This window comes from Pecten maximus, chromosome 1, assembly GCF_902652985.1.
Source record: "Pecten maximus chromosome 1, xPecMax1.1, whole genome shotgun sequence".
Lineage (NCBI taxonomy): Eukaryota > Metazoa > Mollusca > Bivalvia > Pectinida > Pectinidae > Pecten > Pecten maximus.
The window spans coordinates 44677895-44695230 of record NC_047015.1 but is presented as its reverse complement, the minus strand read 5'-3'; the positions used below and the strand labels follow the sequence as shown (position 1 = coordinate 44695230).

At 36.6% G+C, this 17336-nt stretch overlaps 3 protein-coding genes across 5 annotated transcripts in view; all 3 read left to right on the top strand.

Annotated features, from left to right (window-relative positions):
• The window catches only part of LOC117344825, a 39504-nt gene that overhangs the window by 6990 nt on the left and 15178 nt on the right, over positions 1-17336 (top strand). The window lies entirely within an intron of this gene.
• On the top strand, positions 672-4897 carry LOC117334717. Its single transcript, XM_033894510.1, has 2 exons — positions 672-770; positions 1719-4897. Exon 2 carries the CDS (start codon positions 1725-1727, stop codon positions 3801-3803), a length of 2079 nt encoding a protein of 692 aa, XP_033750401.1. The 5' UTR covers positions 672-770; positions 1719-1724; the 3' UTR covers positions 3804-4897.
• Positions 10189-16059, top strand: LOC117334725. Of its 3 annotated transcripts, none has more exons than XR_004534222.1 (3): positions 10189-10282; positions 11025-13042; positions 13129-16059. XR_004534222.1 is itself a non-coding variant. In XM_033894521.1 (2 exons), exon 2 carries the CDS (start codon positions 11030-11032, stop codon positions 12980-12982), a length of 1953 nt encoding a protein of 650 aa, XP_033750412.1. In that variant the 5' UTR covers positions 10189-10282; positions 11025-11029; the 3' UTR covers positions 12983-16059. The 3 variants fall into 3 exon arrangements, 1 of the variants encoding a protein (XP_033750412.1); XR_004534219.1 differs by having other exon boundaries at positions 13086-16059; XM_033894521.1 differs by having other exon boundaries at positions 11025-16059.

Here is a 17336-nt window from a genome sequence, read left to right as displayed (position 1 = left end):
TACTCTAGGGCGTTGTTTTGGGGACAGAACATGAACTCTAGTAGAGCGGTCCGAATCCCGGCAATCTTCGACTCTGAATCTGACTTGTCATACAGTAAAATTTCCGATAACAACATTTCTTACACATCATAGCTTTTATGATATCAATCTTCCTCGATCTGAAGGTAATATTTCTCTCACATTGGTCCCTCTGTAAAAACGAACAAATGACGTATAGAGGGCAAACAATAACTCCATTTGTCATTTTGGACCAGATGTTGAACTCTTTAATCTATTCGTGTACTTTATACAACAGTTACCCGACAGAAAATCCCTAAGACGGCTCTATAGTCATCCCTACACTGTCGTAGGGTAAAACGAAAGCTAATAACCATTTGCGGAAGTTTCCAGTGACTAATTTCTGCTGAATGTAAATCAATGTTTGTCTATGGTATGTACACGTATATAATGTTCTGGTCTAGTAAACATGTAGATCAGTGCTACCACAAGAATATTAGCTGTGGTAGTCTAAAATATTTGGAATATCTAATAAACTTTCCTACGTGAAACATATATATCAAAAGGCCATGTTTGACTTGAACTATTAACGAAAAGTCAAATCGATACTTTGAACTGGGTTATTCCATCAAGTTTCGAATCCAAAACTTCGTCACCGCTATTTATAGACCTATTGGAAATCCCACTCGATCGGTAATTAGTAACGGCAAGGATCAGACGGTGCCATTTTGGTGTTCAGATGTAGACAGTCCCGTAGTAAGCTCGACTTATTGGTAAGTAACTGTCTACTCATTTCCCTTGAACTTTGATTGACCATATTGCGTTACCATGTGTTGTATATATCGACAATCATTCCGCTGAACTATACACACGTCCATCGTGACCAAATACACGAATATTTTTATCAATACGTCGTTGATCATAATGTTACACTGACATTTTCAAAATTAAACAAATAATGAAAAGTTACCTGAATATTAGGATATATCTCCAATTAACAATGACATGCATTTCGTTGATAGTCTAGCTAGAATAAATGATCTGTAGTGTAGTCGTGTGTGTAAAATGAGGCCGACTTGCGTTTGTGTAGGGGGCAGTACGCTTGTGTGTGTAGGGGCGGCGGACGTGTGTTCGTGTGGGGCGGAGGGTTGGTGTAGTGACGTTGAGTTGTACATGTAAAGGGGCTGGCTTTTTGTGCGATTGAGGTTGAGGATGGCGGCGGACTTGTAACACAGCGGACGTGATGTGCGATTGAGTGGTTGTCATGAGGTGTGTGTAGAACGAAAAACCCTAACTGTGAAGGGGCGGTCTTGTTTTGTACTCAGAATGACGTCGGATGTGTTGTGTGCAAAGGACGTGCATGCAGAATGGTGGAGTTGATGTTTTCGAATGAGGGGCGTGATATAATGTCTTAATGATATTCTTCTAATTCCTATGTCTTCTCTCAGGATCATTTCATCCAGATAACAAATGAAACTGAAAGTAGACTATTACACAATTACCATATATTGCGTACTTTTTAGTGGCTTCTTCGTTGTTGTCTCAACTTAAACACACAAGTTTTATATAGACAAGGGAAGACACTTTATCAATGTTGTTTCTTAACGGAATCTTCATTATAAGCTTGAGAGAGAAAAAAAACAAATATCCATCGGCATTAAGGGACGAATTTTACAATACCTTACGGATTATGCGAGTATATAGATACTTTAATTTTTCAGGTAATCATGGCGGAAGGTGGTGAAGATGACATTGGGACTATGCCTTTAGCGGGTTTGTTAGACAATTTACTGGCAATGACACTTCCGGTACCGAACGATAAGCGTCAAGACCAGTACTGTGGATACATCAACACTTTCGTTTCGGCGTATGGCAAAGAATATTGTATGGTGGTCGGGAGCACCAAAGAGGGAACACGCCTACGCTCAAAACAGGACGAAGGAGATTACGATTATATTCTTCTCTGTAATTTCACAGTCCCTGTCGACTGTTTAGAGTATAGAGAAGACCTGCCTTGCTTTGTTCACATCAAAGGGTCCTTCATGGGCCAGGATTTTTGTGATCAGCTGATAGATGGCGTATACTTACCAACTTGGTTGCTAAGGGATGTCAGCACTTTGGCATTTCCTCGCTTGAAAGGTATACTCGACATCGTGAGTAGGTCTTCCACGTCCCATGGTCGACATACACCACATCTGGCAATCAGCACCGACATGAGACTAGGCTACAATTTGACTAACTTTGCCGACTGGGATTGCAAAGATCTTAACGTAAAACAAAACGTCAGAACTGCGAGTGAACGCGCTTTACGACAACAGTTTGATGAGCGTAGAAAAGGATCGAAAGCTCTGACAGAAGATCCCAACAACATCTTGCCATCATTTGCAGCTGTTGTTGACTTTGTCCAAAATAGGAGATCTAACGACACGTCATCTAGCTTGATATATCAGCAATTAGGCCCAATGTTGAGCGCACTGGCTGGTAGAATGAGTGGAACGTCAAACAAAAGACCAACGGATGAATATTCAGGCGACAAACAAGAAGAGACTGTGAACAATTTTCCCGATTCCGATACGAGCAAGAAAGCAAAGATCCAACCGATCGACAAAAAAGAAAGTATGGCCGAAGGAGAAATTAAGAACATTTGTCATTCAGACACTGAACACATGGATGTTTCTACCAAACAAACAGATAGGGAATCGGTAATAGCCGGTGACAACACTAGTAGTATACAGATCAATAAAGAAGAACTTATGGAGACTACGACTGAAGAGGCAAAACACCAAGAAGTTTACGCGACGTATAGCAGCAAGTCAGAGAAAGACTTCATCCCAGCAGCAAGGCTTTCTGGACCTCCGAAATTTATAGAAGATTGGAAGCAGCGTGCCCTTCAAGAACATTGGCCACGTTCCCAGGTGGTAGAAGTTATTTCAAGAAGCCAATTTTTCGTAGTTGCTAAACCTGCTGTTAAAGATGAAAAGGCGGAGATAGATTTCAGTCTGTCTTGTAATATGGCTGAAATCATGCTGACGAAAGAAATGCCTCCAGGTCACATGAAATGTTTGTTGATGGTCAAAGCTTTCCAGAGAAGCATACTAGAGGAATACTCAAAAGTCCTGACAACCTTCCACTGGAAAACTGCTTTATACTGGATGCTAGAATCCACTGACCCGTCTACCTACTCAGAGAAAAGTGACGACATACTGGACGTACTAAGGAACCTCCTGGACTACATGAGAGATCGACTACACGAGGGTAGGTTGCTTCACTACTTCTTCCCGAGCAACCTCTTCGCGGGATTGGAGAGGGATGTTTGCGTAGAAATCGTCAAGAAAATAGATGAAATCCACTTGGATCCAGAGTTTTATTTACGGTCCTTTTTTTGTCTTGAAAAGGAACGCGTCCATAATCGACGCGTGGTGAAAATTCCGGCGGAAACGCTAACGAAAGTAAAGAACGACGTAGTTCACAAAAGGGATGAGTTGACGGTAGATGCATTTGCGAACGCCCTTGAAGGATTTGCAAAACCACCATATCCTGATTCCGCTCAACAGCCAAAAGTACCGGTACAAAACCTTCTCTTCCAGATTGCGGAGACTGCTGCTACAGATGAGGAAAACCGAAGGAAAGAAGAAGAGGCAAAAGACCCAAGGAAAGCAGTTACACCAAGCGTATCCAAAGATAGCCTTATGGATAGTGTTAAAGATCTCGTCTCTAAATTGGGAGCTGATAAAAAGACAAGGAGAGAGGCAGAGAAGGAAGCAGAAAAAAAGGCACTGGCCTTCTTCTTCGCGGGAAAGAAATGAAAATTTCAGTTGTTCACTACATTTTATAGATAAGGGATTTTATATTTATCAATACGTTGCATAGACAATTTCTTATTGCTCTATTATAGTTTAATAGTTTGTGTTTTAGGAATACAATTGGCTTTGGTTGAATAATCTAATGATATACTGACCTTCTAATTTGAGTAATCAATTGATGTGTAAAAAGACACAGAAAGACAGAGGACCAACATAATTTGATTATAAGGTGTTGACTACAAAATCCACAGCCAATAGGTCATGGATACTGTCGCGGTTTGTGAATATGTTTCCATGAAGAAATATATCTAAAAAGTTATTTATACTAGCATAATCCACCACAGATGAACATTTGCTTTACATCATGACTCTATCTATTCACACGTTAAGATATTTATACATTTGCTTCGTATTCCGTCCGCCAGTCACGTGACGCAGGCATTGAGGTAACAATATATAACTGATAATGGACAAGAACCACCACAAATCGTTATTACAGTGGAACATTTGTTGGACATTCTGGATTAATCTATTAACACATTAACAGATTTCAATATGTCCCGTATTTTCCTGGTTGGTTACTTGTTCCACCCATCAGGCAGATGGCGCAGTGATCTCGGTTATATTATACATAACCGACGAGAGACAAGAATGTCGAAGGGTCCAAATCACAATGACAAAGTGACTAACTTCGGTTGATCTTCATTAGCACATTCCATTGCATTTGTAGGAGGCGTGACATCAGTCGTGTTCCTTGTGGCCACTAGTGTAAATAAGGAACAACTCACAAGAAACAACTAATATATTTTATATCGAAACGTCGACGTCTTTTTGCTAATTTCAATACTCAAGACATTTATCAGATATGAAGAAATATGACTGGATTTATTTATGAGCATTTCAGCTGCATTGTCCCTTTAGCTTTTGTGACTGTGCGATTGAGTGTCGTGTCTTTGTACCGAAGTTAAGCAACGTCGAGCGTGGTCATTACTTAGAGTGACCGCTCCGTTGTACCCCGGTGCATGATAAAATATTCACTTATTTTACATTACGTAAGATTGCTTTATATAATAATAAACAGTTTTCTGTTGAGCTTTGCTGAGGCGTTTTGACTATGTAAATGAAATAATGACCGAAACAATTGGTCAACGTTCCGTCCTCGAAATGACTAGACAGTCTTCCGGTCAAGGGTAAATAACTCTGCCCAACCTAGGCGGAATCAAAGTAATGCACAGAGAATGTATCGTTGATACATCGGGTTAGAAATACAGGGGGTTTCCCTCTTAAGCGGGAACGTTTTCTATCTCAAAATAGTAATTTATATGCTGTACTTTACTCAACAAATTTTATATAGCTATACAAAGAGATTGGATTCCTGTCTGTTATAGCCTTAGATATATACAAGTATTAAATAGGTACGTGATACTTAATTAAAGGGACACAAGAGTTTGTCGTAATGTTATGATATCCAAATGGTTCATGTATAATTATTTTTTTAATGAATTTAGCTATTAAATATCAAATTAGTTGACATGGGCATAACGTACACTTACCTCGATGTTAATATATTTGTAAATCCCCAGTGTAGTTGATAGGACATTAAGTACACATACTTTATATAACTACTCAAAGAGCAGTAATCACTTTCTCAATGACCTGTGTCATTAGGAGTTATACATAGGGATCTTACATAAATGGCTATGTCATATAGAATTTATTAAACGAGTTCAATATTTTGATGTGTCATGATCATTTTGACGAATTTGGCGAGTGTAAGATTCTATTTATTACATAAACATATCTATGATATTTTAAATGAAGGCTCTCACTTTTATAGGTCGGTACAACACCATAATAACCGAATCAGAGGTGGTATTGCATAATATTTATCTTGACAACAGGAAAATGACATGGGGTCATTGTGACGACACAATGATTATGATGTCATAAATGTAATATCGACTCGGCGTTTCTGAAATTGGAAACATCAGGTCAATATCTCAAAACTCTTACCTCTACGTGACCATGTCTTAGCCAATGAGAATTGAGGAAAATAGGACTATATCTAATAATTATTTATTATGAACCTTCGCCCTCAGTTGATATCTGATTCTTCCAGTTCGGTATAACACCATATTAACCTCGTAATGAAACTTGGCAAAATTGTGGAATTGATTTATAATCATCTTGATACAATGTCACGATGATTATGACGCCATAAACGGAATATTGACCCGGTGTTTCTAAAAAAAGAAACATCAGTTCATTATAAAAAAAAACATTGACTTTAACGTGACCAAATCTGACAAGATCTGTTACCCGGGTATAACAAAATGAAGGCAATGTCCTTTGTGGATTTAAGTTTATATACATGGCCAGATGTAAACCATGTTGATTATCAAGTGGATGTTATCTTCATACTTTGGTTTTATTTAGATTTAGATGTATCATGATATAACTTGACGTTAGTTTATATTTCAGACGAAAAACAAATCTGACAGAGAATGATATCGACAACGAAAAAAACCCCAACTACAACAAAAAACATTGAGATAGTTGATAAAGTAAATGTTTACATGGAGACAGTTGATAAAGTAACTGTTTACATGGATACCCTTGATAAAGTAAATGTTTACATGGCGACACTTGATAAAGTAAATGTTTACATGGATACTCTTGATAAAGTAAAAATTTACATGGAGACCCTTGATAAAGAAAATGTTTACATGGAGACCCTTGATCAAGTAAATGTTACATGGAGATCCTTGATAAAGTAACTGTTTACATGGAAACAGTTGATAAAGTAAAGATTTACATGGAGACAGTTGATAAAGTAAATGTTTACATGGAGAGTTGATAAAGTAAATATTTACATGGAGACAGTTGATAAAGTAAATGTTTACATGGAGACACTTGATAAAGGAAATATTTACATGGAGACCCTTGATAAAGTAAATGTTTACATGGAGACAGTTGATAAAGTAAATGTTACATGGAGACAGTTGATAAAGTAAATGTTTACATGGAGACAGTTGATAAGTAATGTTTACATGGAGACACTTGATAAAGTAAATGTTTACATGGAAACACTTGATAAAGTAAAGATTTACATGGAGACAGTTGATAAAGTAAACGTTTACATGAAGACAGTTGAAAAGGTAAATGTTTACATGGATACCCTTGATAAAGTAAATGTTTACATGGAGACAGTTGATAAAGTAAAGATTTACATGGAGACAGTTGATAAAGTAAAGATTTACATGGAGACAGTTGATAAAGTAAATGTTTACATGGATACCCTTGATAAAGTAAATATTTACATGGAGACAGTTTATAAAGTAAATGTTTACATGGAGACAGTTGATAAAGTAAATGTTTACATGGAGAGAGTTGATAAAGTAAATGTTTACATGGATACCCTTGATAAAGTAAATGTTTACATGGATACCCTTGATAAAGTAAAGCTTTAAATGCAGACCCTTGATAAAGTAAATATTTACATGGAGACAGTTGATAAAGTAAATGTTTACATGGAGACCCTTGATAAAGTAAATGTTTACATGGAGACAGTTGATAAAGTAAATGTTACATGGAGACAGTTGATAAAGTAAATGTTTACATGGAGACAGTTGATAAGTAATGTTTACATGGAGACACTTGATAAAGTAAATGTTTACATGGAAACACTTGATAAAGTAAATGTTTACATGGAGACCCTTGATAAAGTAAAAAATTACATGGAGACACTTGATAAAGTAAATTTTTACATGGAGACACTTGATAAAGTAAAGATTTACATTGAGACAGTTGATAAAGTAAATGTTTACATGGAGACAGTTGATAAAGTAAATGTTTACATGGATACCCTTGACAAAGTAAATATTTACATGGAGACAGTTTATAAAGTAAATGTTTACATGGAGACCCTTGATAAAGTAAAGCTTTAAATGCAGACCCTTGATAAAGTAAATATTTACATGGAGACAGTTGATAAAGTAAATGTTTACATGTAGACCCTTGATAAAGTTAATGTTTACATGGAGACAGTTGATAAAGTAAATGTTTACATGGAGACAGTTGATAAAGTAAATGTTTACATGGAGACAGTTGATAAGTAATGTTTACATGGAGACACTTGATAAAGTAAATGTTTACATGGAGACACTTGATAAAGTAAAGATTTACATTGAGACAGTTGATAAAGTAAATATTTACATGGAGACAGTTGATAAAGTAAATGTTTACATGTAGACCCTTGATAAAGTTAATGTTTACATGGAGACAGTTGATAAAGTAAATGTTTACATGGAGACAGTTGATAAAGTAAATGTTTACATGGAGACAGTTGATAAGTAATGTTTACATGGAGACACTTGATAAAGTAAATGTTTACATGGAGACACTTGATAAAGTAAAGATTTACATTGAGACAGTTGATAAAGTAAATGTTTACATGGAGACAGTTGATAAGTAATGTTAACATGGAGACACTTGATAAAGTAAATGTTTACATGGAGACACTTGATAAAGTAAAGATTTACATTGAGACAGTTGATAAAGTAAATGTTTACATGGATACCCTTGATAAAGTAAAGATTTACATGGAGACCCTTGATAAAGTAAATGTTTACAACGGTGACCCTTGATAAAGTAAATGTTTACATGGAGACAGTTGATAAAGTACAGATTTACATGGAGACACTTGATAAAGAAAAGATTTACAAGGAGACAGTTGATAAAGTAAATGTTTACATGGAGACAGTTGATAAAGTAAATGTTTACATGGAGACAGTTGATAAAGTAAAGATTTACATGGAGACAGTTGACAAAGTAAATGTTTACATGGAGACCCTTGATAAAGTAAATGTTTACATGGAGACCCTTGATAAAGTAAATGTTTACATGGAGACAGTTGATAAAGTAAATGTTTACATGGAGACAGTTGATAAAGTAAATGTTTACATGGAGATCCTTGATAAAGTAAATGTTTACATGGAGACAGTTGATAAAGTAAATGTTTACATGGAGACAGTTGAAAAAGTAAATGTTTACATGGATACCCTTGATAAAGTAAAGATTTACATGGAGACAGTTGAAAAAGTAAATGTTTACATGGAGACAGTTGATAAAGTAAAGATTTACATGGAGACAGTTGATAAAGTAAAGATTTACATGGAGACAGTTGATAAAGTAAATGTTTACATGGAGACAGTTGATAAAGTAACTGTTTACATGGAGACAGTTGATAAAGTAAAGATTTACATGGAGACAGTTGAAAAAGTAAATGTTTACATGGAGACAGTTGATAAAGTAACTGTTTACATGGAGACAGTTGAAAAAGTAAATGTTTACATGGAGACAGTTGAAAAAGTAAATGTTTACATGGATACCCTTGATAAAGTAAAGATTTACATGGAGACAGTTGAAAAGTAAATGTTTACATGGAGACACTTGATAAAGTAAAGATTTACATGGAGACAGTTAATAAAGTAAATGTTTACATGGAGACACTTCATAAATTAAATGTTTACATGGAGACGCTTGATGAAGTACAGATTTACATGGAAACACTTGATAAAGTAAAGATTTACATGGATACCCCTGATAAAGTAAATATTTACATGGAGACCCCTGATAAAGTACAGATTTACATGGAGACACTTGATAAAGTACAGATTTACATGGAGACACGTTATACAGTTCCGGAAGGGTGAGCGTCCTGTGTTATTGATGGCATCCGTCATGTAAATCTAGGTAATGTCACATCATCAAACTCAGAAGTTAACCAATTTGGTACCGACGGAACCATTTGGTGGTTTATGTTTTACGGCCCATCGACAACTAGGGTCATTTAGGACCAGAACGACGGAACCACAGACATAGCAACACGTCTAATTCTATCGACTGAACCATCAGACATAGCAACGCGTCTAATTCTATCGACTGAACCATCAGACATAGCAACACGTCTTATTTCATCGACGGAACCATCAGACATAGCAACACGTCTAATTTCATCGACGGAACCATCAGACATAGCAACACGTCTAATTTCATCGACGGAACCATCAGAAATAACAACACGTCTAATTTCATCGACGGAACCATCAGACATAGCAACACGTCTCATCGACGTGGCTTTCACTTTATTTTATATATCGATTCTCTTCAATTCGTCGACTTTTTGGATGATTTCGTGATGTTTAGAATATATTCTGTCGTTTGTCCGTTTATTAGATCACACGTTTATTGACCGATAGAATCAAAAGTAATCGTAAGAAATTATACATGGGGAAATATGAATCATAACCACCACTCGATGAACATCCTCTCTATCTTACACATTCTATGTATCACGGATACGTAAGCACGAGGTCGAGATGGAAATACCACACGGAAAAACACTTCAACACATATAAGAACGAAACAGGGCGAGCAGTTGTAGGCAGACTTTAGGTGGACCCTAGGGGAAAAAACGACATGTAAGTATCTGTAATTGCTAATTATTAGTAAATTGTAGTCAGTAATATGTTATAATTTGTGAATCAAAAAGCGATTGTTTAATTCAGCCTTACATTATGTTTAAATCAAAAGAAATAATAAATTAAAAGAAGGTCACCAAAACATTTTTAACATAAACCAGGAAGTAATTATGAACTTCATGAATCCCAGTGTCTATCAGATTTATAAACTTATCTATACACAATGATGAAGTAAATCTGTGATTCTCACGTGTAAAATAGTCTTTATAAGTGACAAGGACATCATCGCGTGATGACAGACAGATAACAATATATATAGGACACATATCAAATTAAAACTTTAAATAGTGATAAGTACATAAACAATGACTAACAAACATTCACAAAATGCGCATGCTCAATTCCACATTCATGTTCTTACAGAACAGGCAATATCGCCACGTAGGGTATGATAAGGGCGGTGTTGAGGGGATGGGTGTGTGTGTGTGTGTGCGTGTGTGTGTGTGTGTGTGTGTGTGTGTTAGGGGGGGGGGGGGGGTGTAGCTATTAAATCTATATTTTACACTTTCGAAAATCAAGAAGAATCTAAGGTGGACATTGCAATTGAAAATAATATCATATCAAATTTTATTTAAACTTACATAAACTTTAAAACACTTTGCCACTTACGACCTTTCTATTTCAACTGATGTATCACATATGTAAAATGTGCCTAAATATTTCTGTGCTATTTTTATTTCAGTAGACATGAATCACGGAATCCCTCCAGACTTACAGGATATGACACTGCCAAAGATACTGGACGAATTGGTAGTGATGGCTCGACCTACACAACAAGACCAGAGATTAGAAAATTATTGCCGGTATATCAATATGGCAATGTCAGACTATGGACAGGAACACTGTATGGTGGTAGGAAGCACGAAGGAAGGGACACGACTCCGCACCAAACAGGAACAAGGCGACTGGGACTTTCTGTTGATGGGGGATCTCACCGTACCTGTGGAATCTCTGAAATACAGGAAGGATTTGCCATGTTTTGTTCATATAAATGGCTCATTCATAAAGCAAATAGATAGAAAAGACTTGATTGATGGCGAGTTTCTCCCAGCAACAATGGTGAAAAAGCTCAATCCGGTCTTCTTCGGTCGTTTGAAAGGAATATTTGACTTATTTTACAGGCCACAGGCATTTAAAGAGGGTGGTGTATCGCGAGTAACGATGGACACAGACATCAAACCTGGTGCCAATACGACCGACTTCATAGACTGGCAAAGTGATATCCTCATCCCAAAGACCAATCCGAGGTCTGTACCCGACAGTGGATTGCGAAAGAAGTATACTGAACGGGTTAAGCGGTCTGAGGTATTTCAAGACAGCAGCAACGGGGTGGTTCACATAATGGAGACTATCGCGAAATCACTGCAATATCACAAAACCCTGGTAAACTCAGACAGCTTTTTCCATCGGACATTTGGGCCTTTGCTTGATGCCCTCGCTGGTAACCAAAATTTTGGATCTGTGGGAAAAAAGAGGGAAGATGACAAACTTCTTACCAATGTATCTAATGCCGATGATGCTGATGTCAGGGGCAACAGCCCAGAAGACCAGGATAAACGATATGAAAAAACTACAGAGGTAAAATATGTCATCCGTGGAAATTCAAATTGTTTACCTGTCCGACAGCTACCAGCTAAGCCTGTTCGAGCGACATACACTGCCAGGTCAATGAAGGATTTCATTCCTGCCCTCCGTTTATCTGGACCACCGAAATATATAAATGACTGGATTCGTCGAACACGATATTGGCCAAAGAGACAAACGGTAGATGCCATCACTAAAAGTCAGTTTTTAGTCGTAGCGAAACCGGCTATTAAAGACGAACACCCTGAGCTTGATTTCTGCCTTTCATGCAATCTGGCGGAAATTATGCTGGCCAAAGAAATGCCTCCAGGTCACATGAAATGCTTGTTGATGATCAAAGCTTTCCAGAGAAGCATACTAGAGGAATACTCACAAGTTCTGACAACCTTTCACTGGAAAACCGCTTTATACTGGATGCTGGAATCCACTGACCCGTCTACCTACTCAGAGAAAAGTGACGACATACTGGATGTACTGAGGAACCTCCTGGACTACATGAGAGATCGACTACACGAGGGTAGGTTACTTCACTACTTCTTCCCGAGCAACCTCTTCGCGGGATTGGAGAGGGATGTTTGTGTAGAAATCGTCAAGAAATTAGAGGAGGTCTACATGAAACCAGTATGGAATCTTCAGGTATTCCTTGTCAAAGTTAATGAAAAAGGAGTGAAGGTGATAGACGTGCCTCTGGATAAGATGATGGAAATGAAGAAGAAGATAGAGGACGAGAAAAAGCGATCTTACGTGGACGCAACACTTGACGTATTTGAAGGTATCGGACGATCTCATTCTGAAAACAACGAGCGATCAGCTGCAAGACAAAATTTCCCAAATTTAGTGTTACAGATAGCGAAGTCAATTATATTAGACGAACGGGCAAGCATTGAGAAAGAAAACAAAACCAGCACAGCAGAACAAGGCACAGCAACGGAGGAAAATGTTTTATCCGGGTTGGCGGATGTGTTACTGAATAAAGAGACTGGTACGGAGAACAGAACACGCGCGGTAGAAAAACTTGTCCAAGACATTAGATCTTTTTTGTTGGCAGATGATTGATTACCAAACAGTACCAACACAGCAGTGGTGAGGACGGGGTCACCTTACAATACAAACTAGGTCACAGCCTAGTCAAAACTAGTACTATTACAATACAAACAAGGTCACAGCCTAGTCAAAACTAGTACTATTACAATACAAACAAGGTCACAGCCTAGTCAAAACTAGTACTATTACAATACAAACTAGGTCATAGCCTAGTCAAAACTAGTACTATTGCAATACAAACTAGGTCATAGCCTAGTCAAAACTAGTACTATTGCAATACAAACTAGGTCATAGCCTAGTCAAAACTAGTACTATTGCAATACAAACTAGGTCATAGCCTAGTCAAAACTAGTACTATTGCAATACAAACTAGGTCATAGCCTAGTCAAAACTAGTACTATTGCAATACAAACTAGGTCATAGCCTAGTCAAAACTAGTACTATTACAATACAAACTAGGTCATAGCCTAGTCAAAACTAGTACTATTACAATACAAACTAGGTCATAGCCTAGTCAAAACTAGTACTATTACAATACAAACTAGGTCATAGCCTAGTCAAAACTAGTACTATTACAATACAAACTAGGTCACAGCCTAGTCAAAACTAGTACTATTGCAATACAAACAAGGTCAAAGCCTAGTCAAAACTAGTACTATTACAATACAAACTAGGTCACAGCCTAGTCAAAACTAGTACTATTGCAATACAAACAAGGTCATAGCCTAGTCAAAACTAGTACTATTGCAATACAAACTAGGTCACAGCCTAGTCAAAACTAGTACTATTACAATACAAACTAGGTCATAGCCTAGTCAAAACTAGTACTATTACAATACAAACTAGGCCATAGCCTAGTCAAAACTAGTACTATTGCAATACAAACAAGGTCATAGCCTAGTCAAAACTAGTACTATTACAATACAAACTAGGTCATAGCCTAGTCAAAACTAGTACTATTGCAATACAAACAAGGTCATAGCCTAGTCAAAACTAGTACTATTGCAATACAAACAAGGTCAGAGCCTAGTCAAAACTAGTACTATTGCAATACAAACTAGGTCACAGCCTAGTCAAAACTAGTACTATTGCAATACAAACAAGGTCATAGCCTAGTCAAAACTAGTACTATTACAATACAAACTAGGTCATAGCCTAGTCAAAACTAGTACTATTACAATACAAACAAGGTCATAGCCTAGTCAAAACTAGTACTATTGCAAAACAAACAAGGTCATAGCCTAGTCAAAACTAGTACTATTACAATACAAACTAGGTCACAGCCTAGTCAAAACTAGTACTATTACAATACAAACTAGGTCATAGCCTAGTCAAAACAAATAATATTCCAATACAAACTAGGTCATAGCCTAAATAAAACTAGTGCTAGGACAATACAAACTAGGTCACAGCCTAGTCAAAACAAGTACTAGTACAATACAAACTAGCAGTGCGCGTATGCCTTATGTGCGAGCATTTATTTATTTATCTATTTAAATGAAATATAACTAATAGCTTAAGGAACGGTTGAGACCGGACTATCGTGCAACAAAATGGTTATAGACCATTTGAAAAAGTATGTATACTAAATGTTACCAGTGGGTAAGGACATTTCATTTTCGGACGAAAAGATGTAAACTCTCTATAAAGGCTTTAAAATGGAGAAATGAAATAAATAATGCTACATGTTGTTAGTTTATATTTGTAATAGGCGCTCTCAAATTCCACTTGCGAAGATCTATTCCTGTTGTAAAGTTATAGAGGATCCGACCCATTGAATACGTTGTTACAGATCCAAGTGGCCAGATTGTGTGGATCGGAAAAGGAATTAAAAAAAGACAAGATTACTTAGTTTATGTTATACTGTCTCAGATCAACTTACTAAAACACGAAATGATTTAATAGTTTAGATATAATAAACAAAACATGTTTCCTTTTTATTTGAATTTTACAGTTAATAGAAATAAATATGTGAGATATATTTATGTAATTAATAGATCTCGTCAGTAATACCTTGTAATTTTACATAGTAGTATTGCATTCACATCCTCACAATATGTACAGATACAGGGTCGTTTTTATCACATCATATCATTTTTATCATATCGAAATTTTCTTGCATGAATTGCAAAAAACAACAAAAACGAAAAAAAAAAAAAAAAAAAAAAAAAAAACAAAACAAAAAACAACAAACAAAAATTTACAAATAGTTTTAAATCCATCTCATGGATATCCTTTACCCTTTAATGTTATACTAATGTGATAGGAATCAGATTTGTGTAGGTTTAGTTAGCTTTATACTAGCGAAATTGGGGAGAGCCACTGCTTTTGTTTACGTATGCTAATTTGGCGCTAATTGTAAGTGTGCAGGCAACGCCCTCTTTTGGACGTAGTCCATTGGTTGGGAATGTCTGCACGTGCATATGGGGAGTTGGGAATATAAAAAGCCGAGAGCGTTCAGAACTTGGTTACTCTGTTTTGGGTAAAATTAAGAGTCCCGGTTGATCCGGCAATTTATAGTAGGGTTATGTTATATTTCGGAATGGGGGTAGTCTTTAATTAAGTAGTTTATATTTAGAGTCCAGCATATTTACTGTGTCATTGTACAGATCTGATTACCAGACAAACCTAGTGTTTGTAAATATCATAATGTAAATAAATTTCTCTGTTAGAGCTAGCGAACCTTATACAACTCTTCTGGTCTTTTATACTCGTCAAACTACTATACGATCATCTAGAAGTCGGGAGATAACAGAAGCTATAGTCGGGATATGTCATCTCAAGCTCCCGTTACACTACTTATCTATAGAGGCGATAAACCAGTACCTCGCATATTAACAAAAAACACGCTTAATTAGCCCGTACGATATTTACACTTTTGGTAAGAGAAACGACTAAATTAAAACCCAACCCAGTCGGAACGATATTGTCAGCCACCATCTGATGACATAATAATGTGAGATGATACTGGATGAGGAGCCCTACGGTATACAAACAGACACCTCAGACACATTCAATGGTAACTTTTTAATTAATGAAATGTATAAAAAGTGAATGAAAAATAAAAGTATCTGATGTATGTATATTGATCTGGTGTGCTGTTTTATTTTTTCTCTTAGCACGGTGACACTTCCCTGTTACTTAATAGATAGGATATATTATCAAAGAAGTATTCTGGATTTCATCTGATTATGTCAAGTCCTGCTGAGATGTATAAGAAAGCTGAATTCTTCTATACTAGAAATGACTCTACTCTTTATCTTACTGTAAGATTTCCTATTGCATCTCGTGCAAACTCTCTAACCCTGTATCGCATTCACTCTCTCCCTGTACCTGTTAATAACACTACCCAGCATGCCACACAGTTGATGGATTTACCCGATTACTTTGCTGTTACATATCATAAGCAGTTTTACACTTCTCTGACTAGTCGTCAGCTTATGACTTGTGACCGTAGTGAATCATACCTGTGTGACTTTAATATACCATTAACACCTGCTACAGTGTCCTCATGCATTTGGGCTTTGTTTGTAGATGACAAAACTCAGATTCACAAACACTGTAACTTCCGCTTTCGCAAATCTTTACTAAAACCAACTGTACTGGAAATATCACCATCTTCTGTTCTTGTGTACAATACACCAAAGGTTTCTGTGAACTGTCCAGCTAACCAGTACATCATACCAGGGTGCTCATTTTGTATCCATACAATCCCTTGTATGTGTACCTTGTCTTCTCAAGTTTGGTATTATGCTCCTAGATTAATCCATTGTATCAACAACACAAAAGAGCAGATAACTCCATTATATCCAGTCAATCTAGCTTTACTACAAGAATTTTTCAATGCATCACAAATAACTGCTATCTCAGCTGACAGCACATTTAGTTCACCTACTCCTATCAATATACAAAACTTTAAATTATACAACCATTCATTTTCAAAATTTCTAGCTGCAGATGAAAAATCTCATTTAAGTCTGAGAAAGATGGCAGAGGCCACTAAGAAAGACCAGATGATTTTTGAAACTTTAGCAGAGCCTTTATTAGATGGACAAATAGATATCGATCAGTCATGGATAGATAAACGCACTATTCTTACATTAGTTGCAATTAGCATTGCGTCATTGTCATTGATCGCAGTTGTATTTATACTTTTTAAACTTAGGAACTTATCTACTTCACTATTAGTGTTACAACAAGTTAGTCAAGTTAAATCCATGACACCACCAACATTTGATTATGCAAATCCAACCACAGCACTTACCGAGTCAGAGTTTCCTATTTCTGTAGAAATTTTTCAACAATTTACATGGATTCATGCATCAGTGTTCCTAAATGTTATTATACTAGTCCTTGTCCTTGCTAT

What these genes read in the sequence shown, in the direction of transcription:
- LOC117334717 (XM_033894510.1), top strand. Translation starts at nt 1,725, where the DNA reads ATGGCGGAAGGTGGTGAAGATGACATTGGGACTATGCCTTTAGCGGGT.
- LOC117334725 (XM_033894521.1), top strand. Translation starts at nt 11,030, where the DNA reads ATGAATCACGGAATCCCTCCAGACTTACAGGATATGACACTGCCAAAG.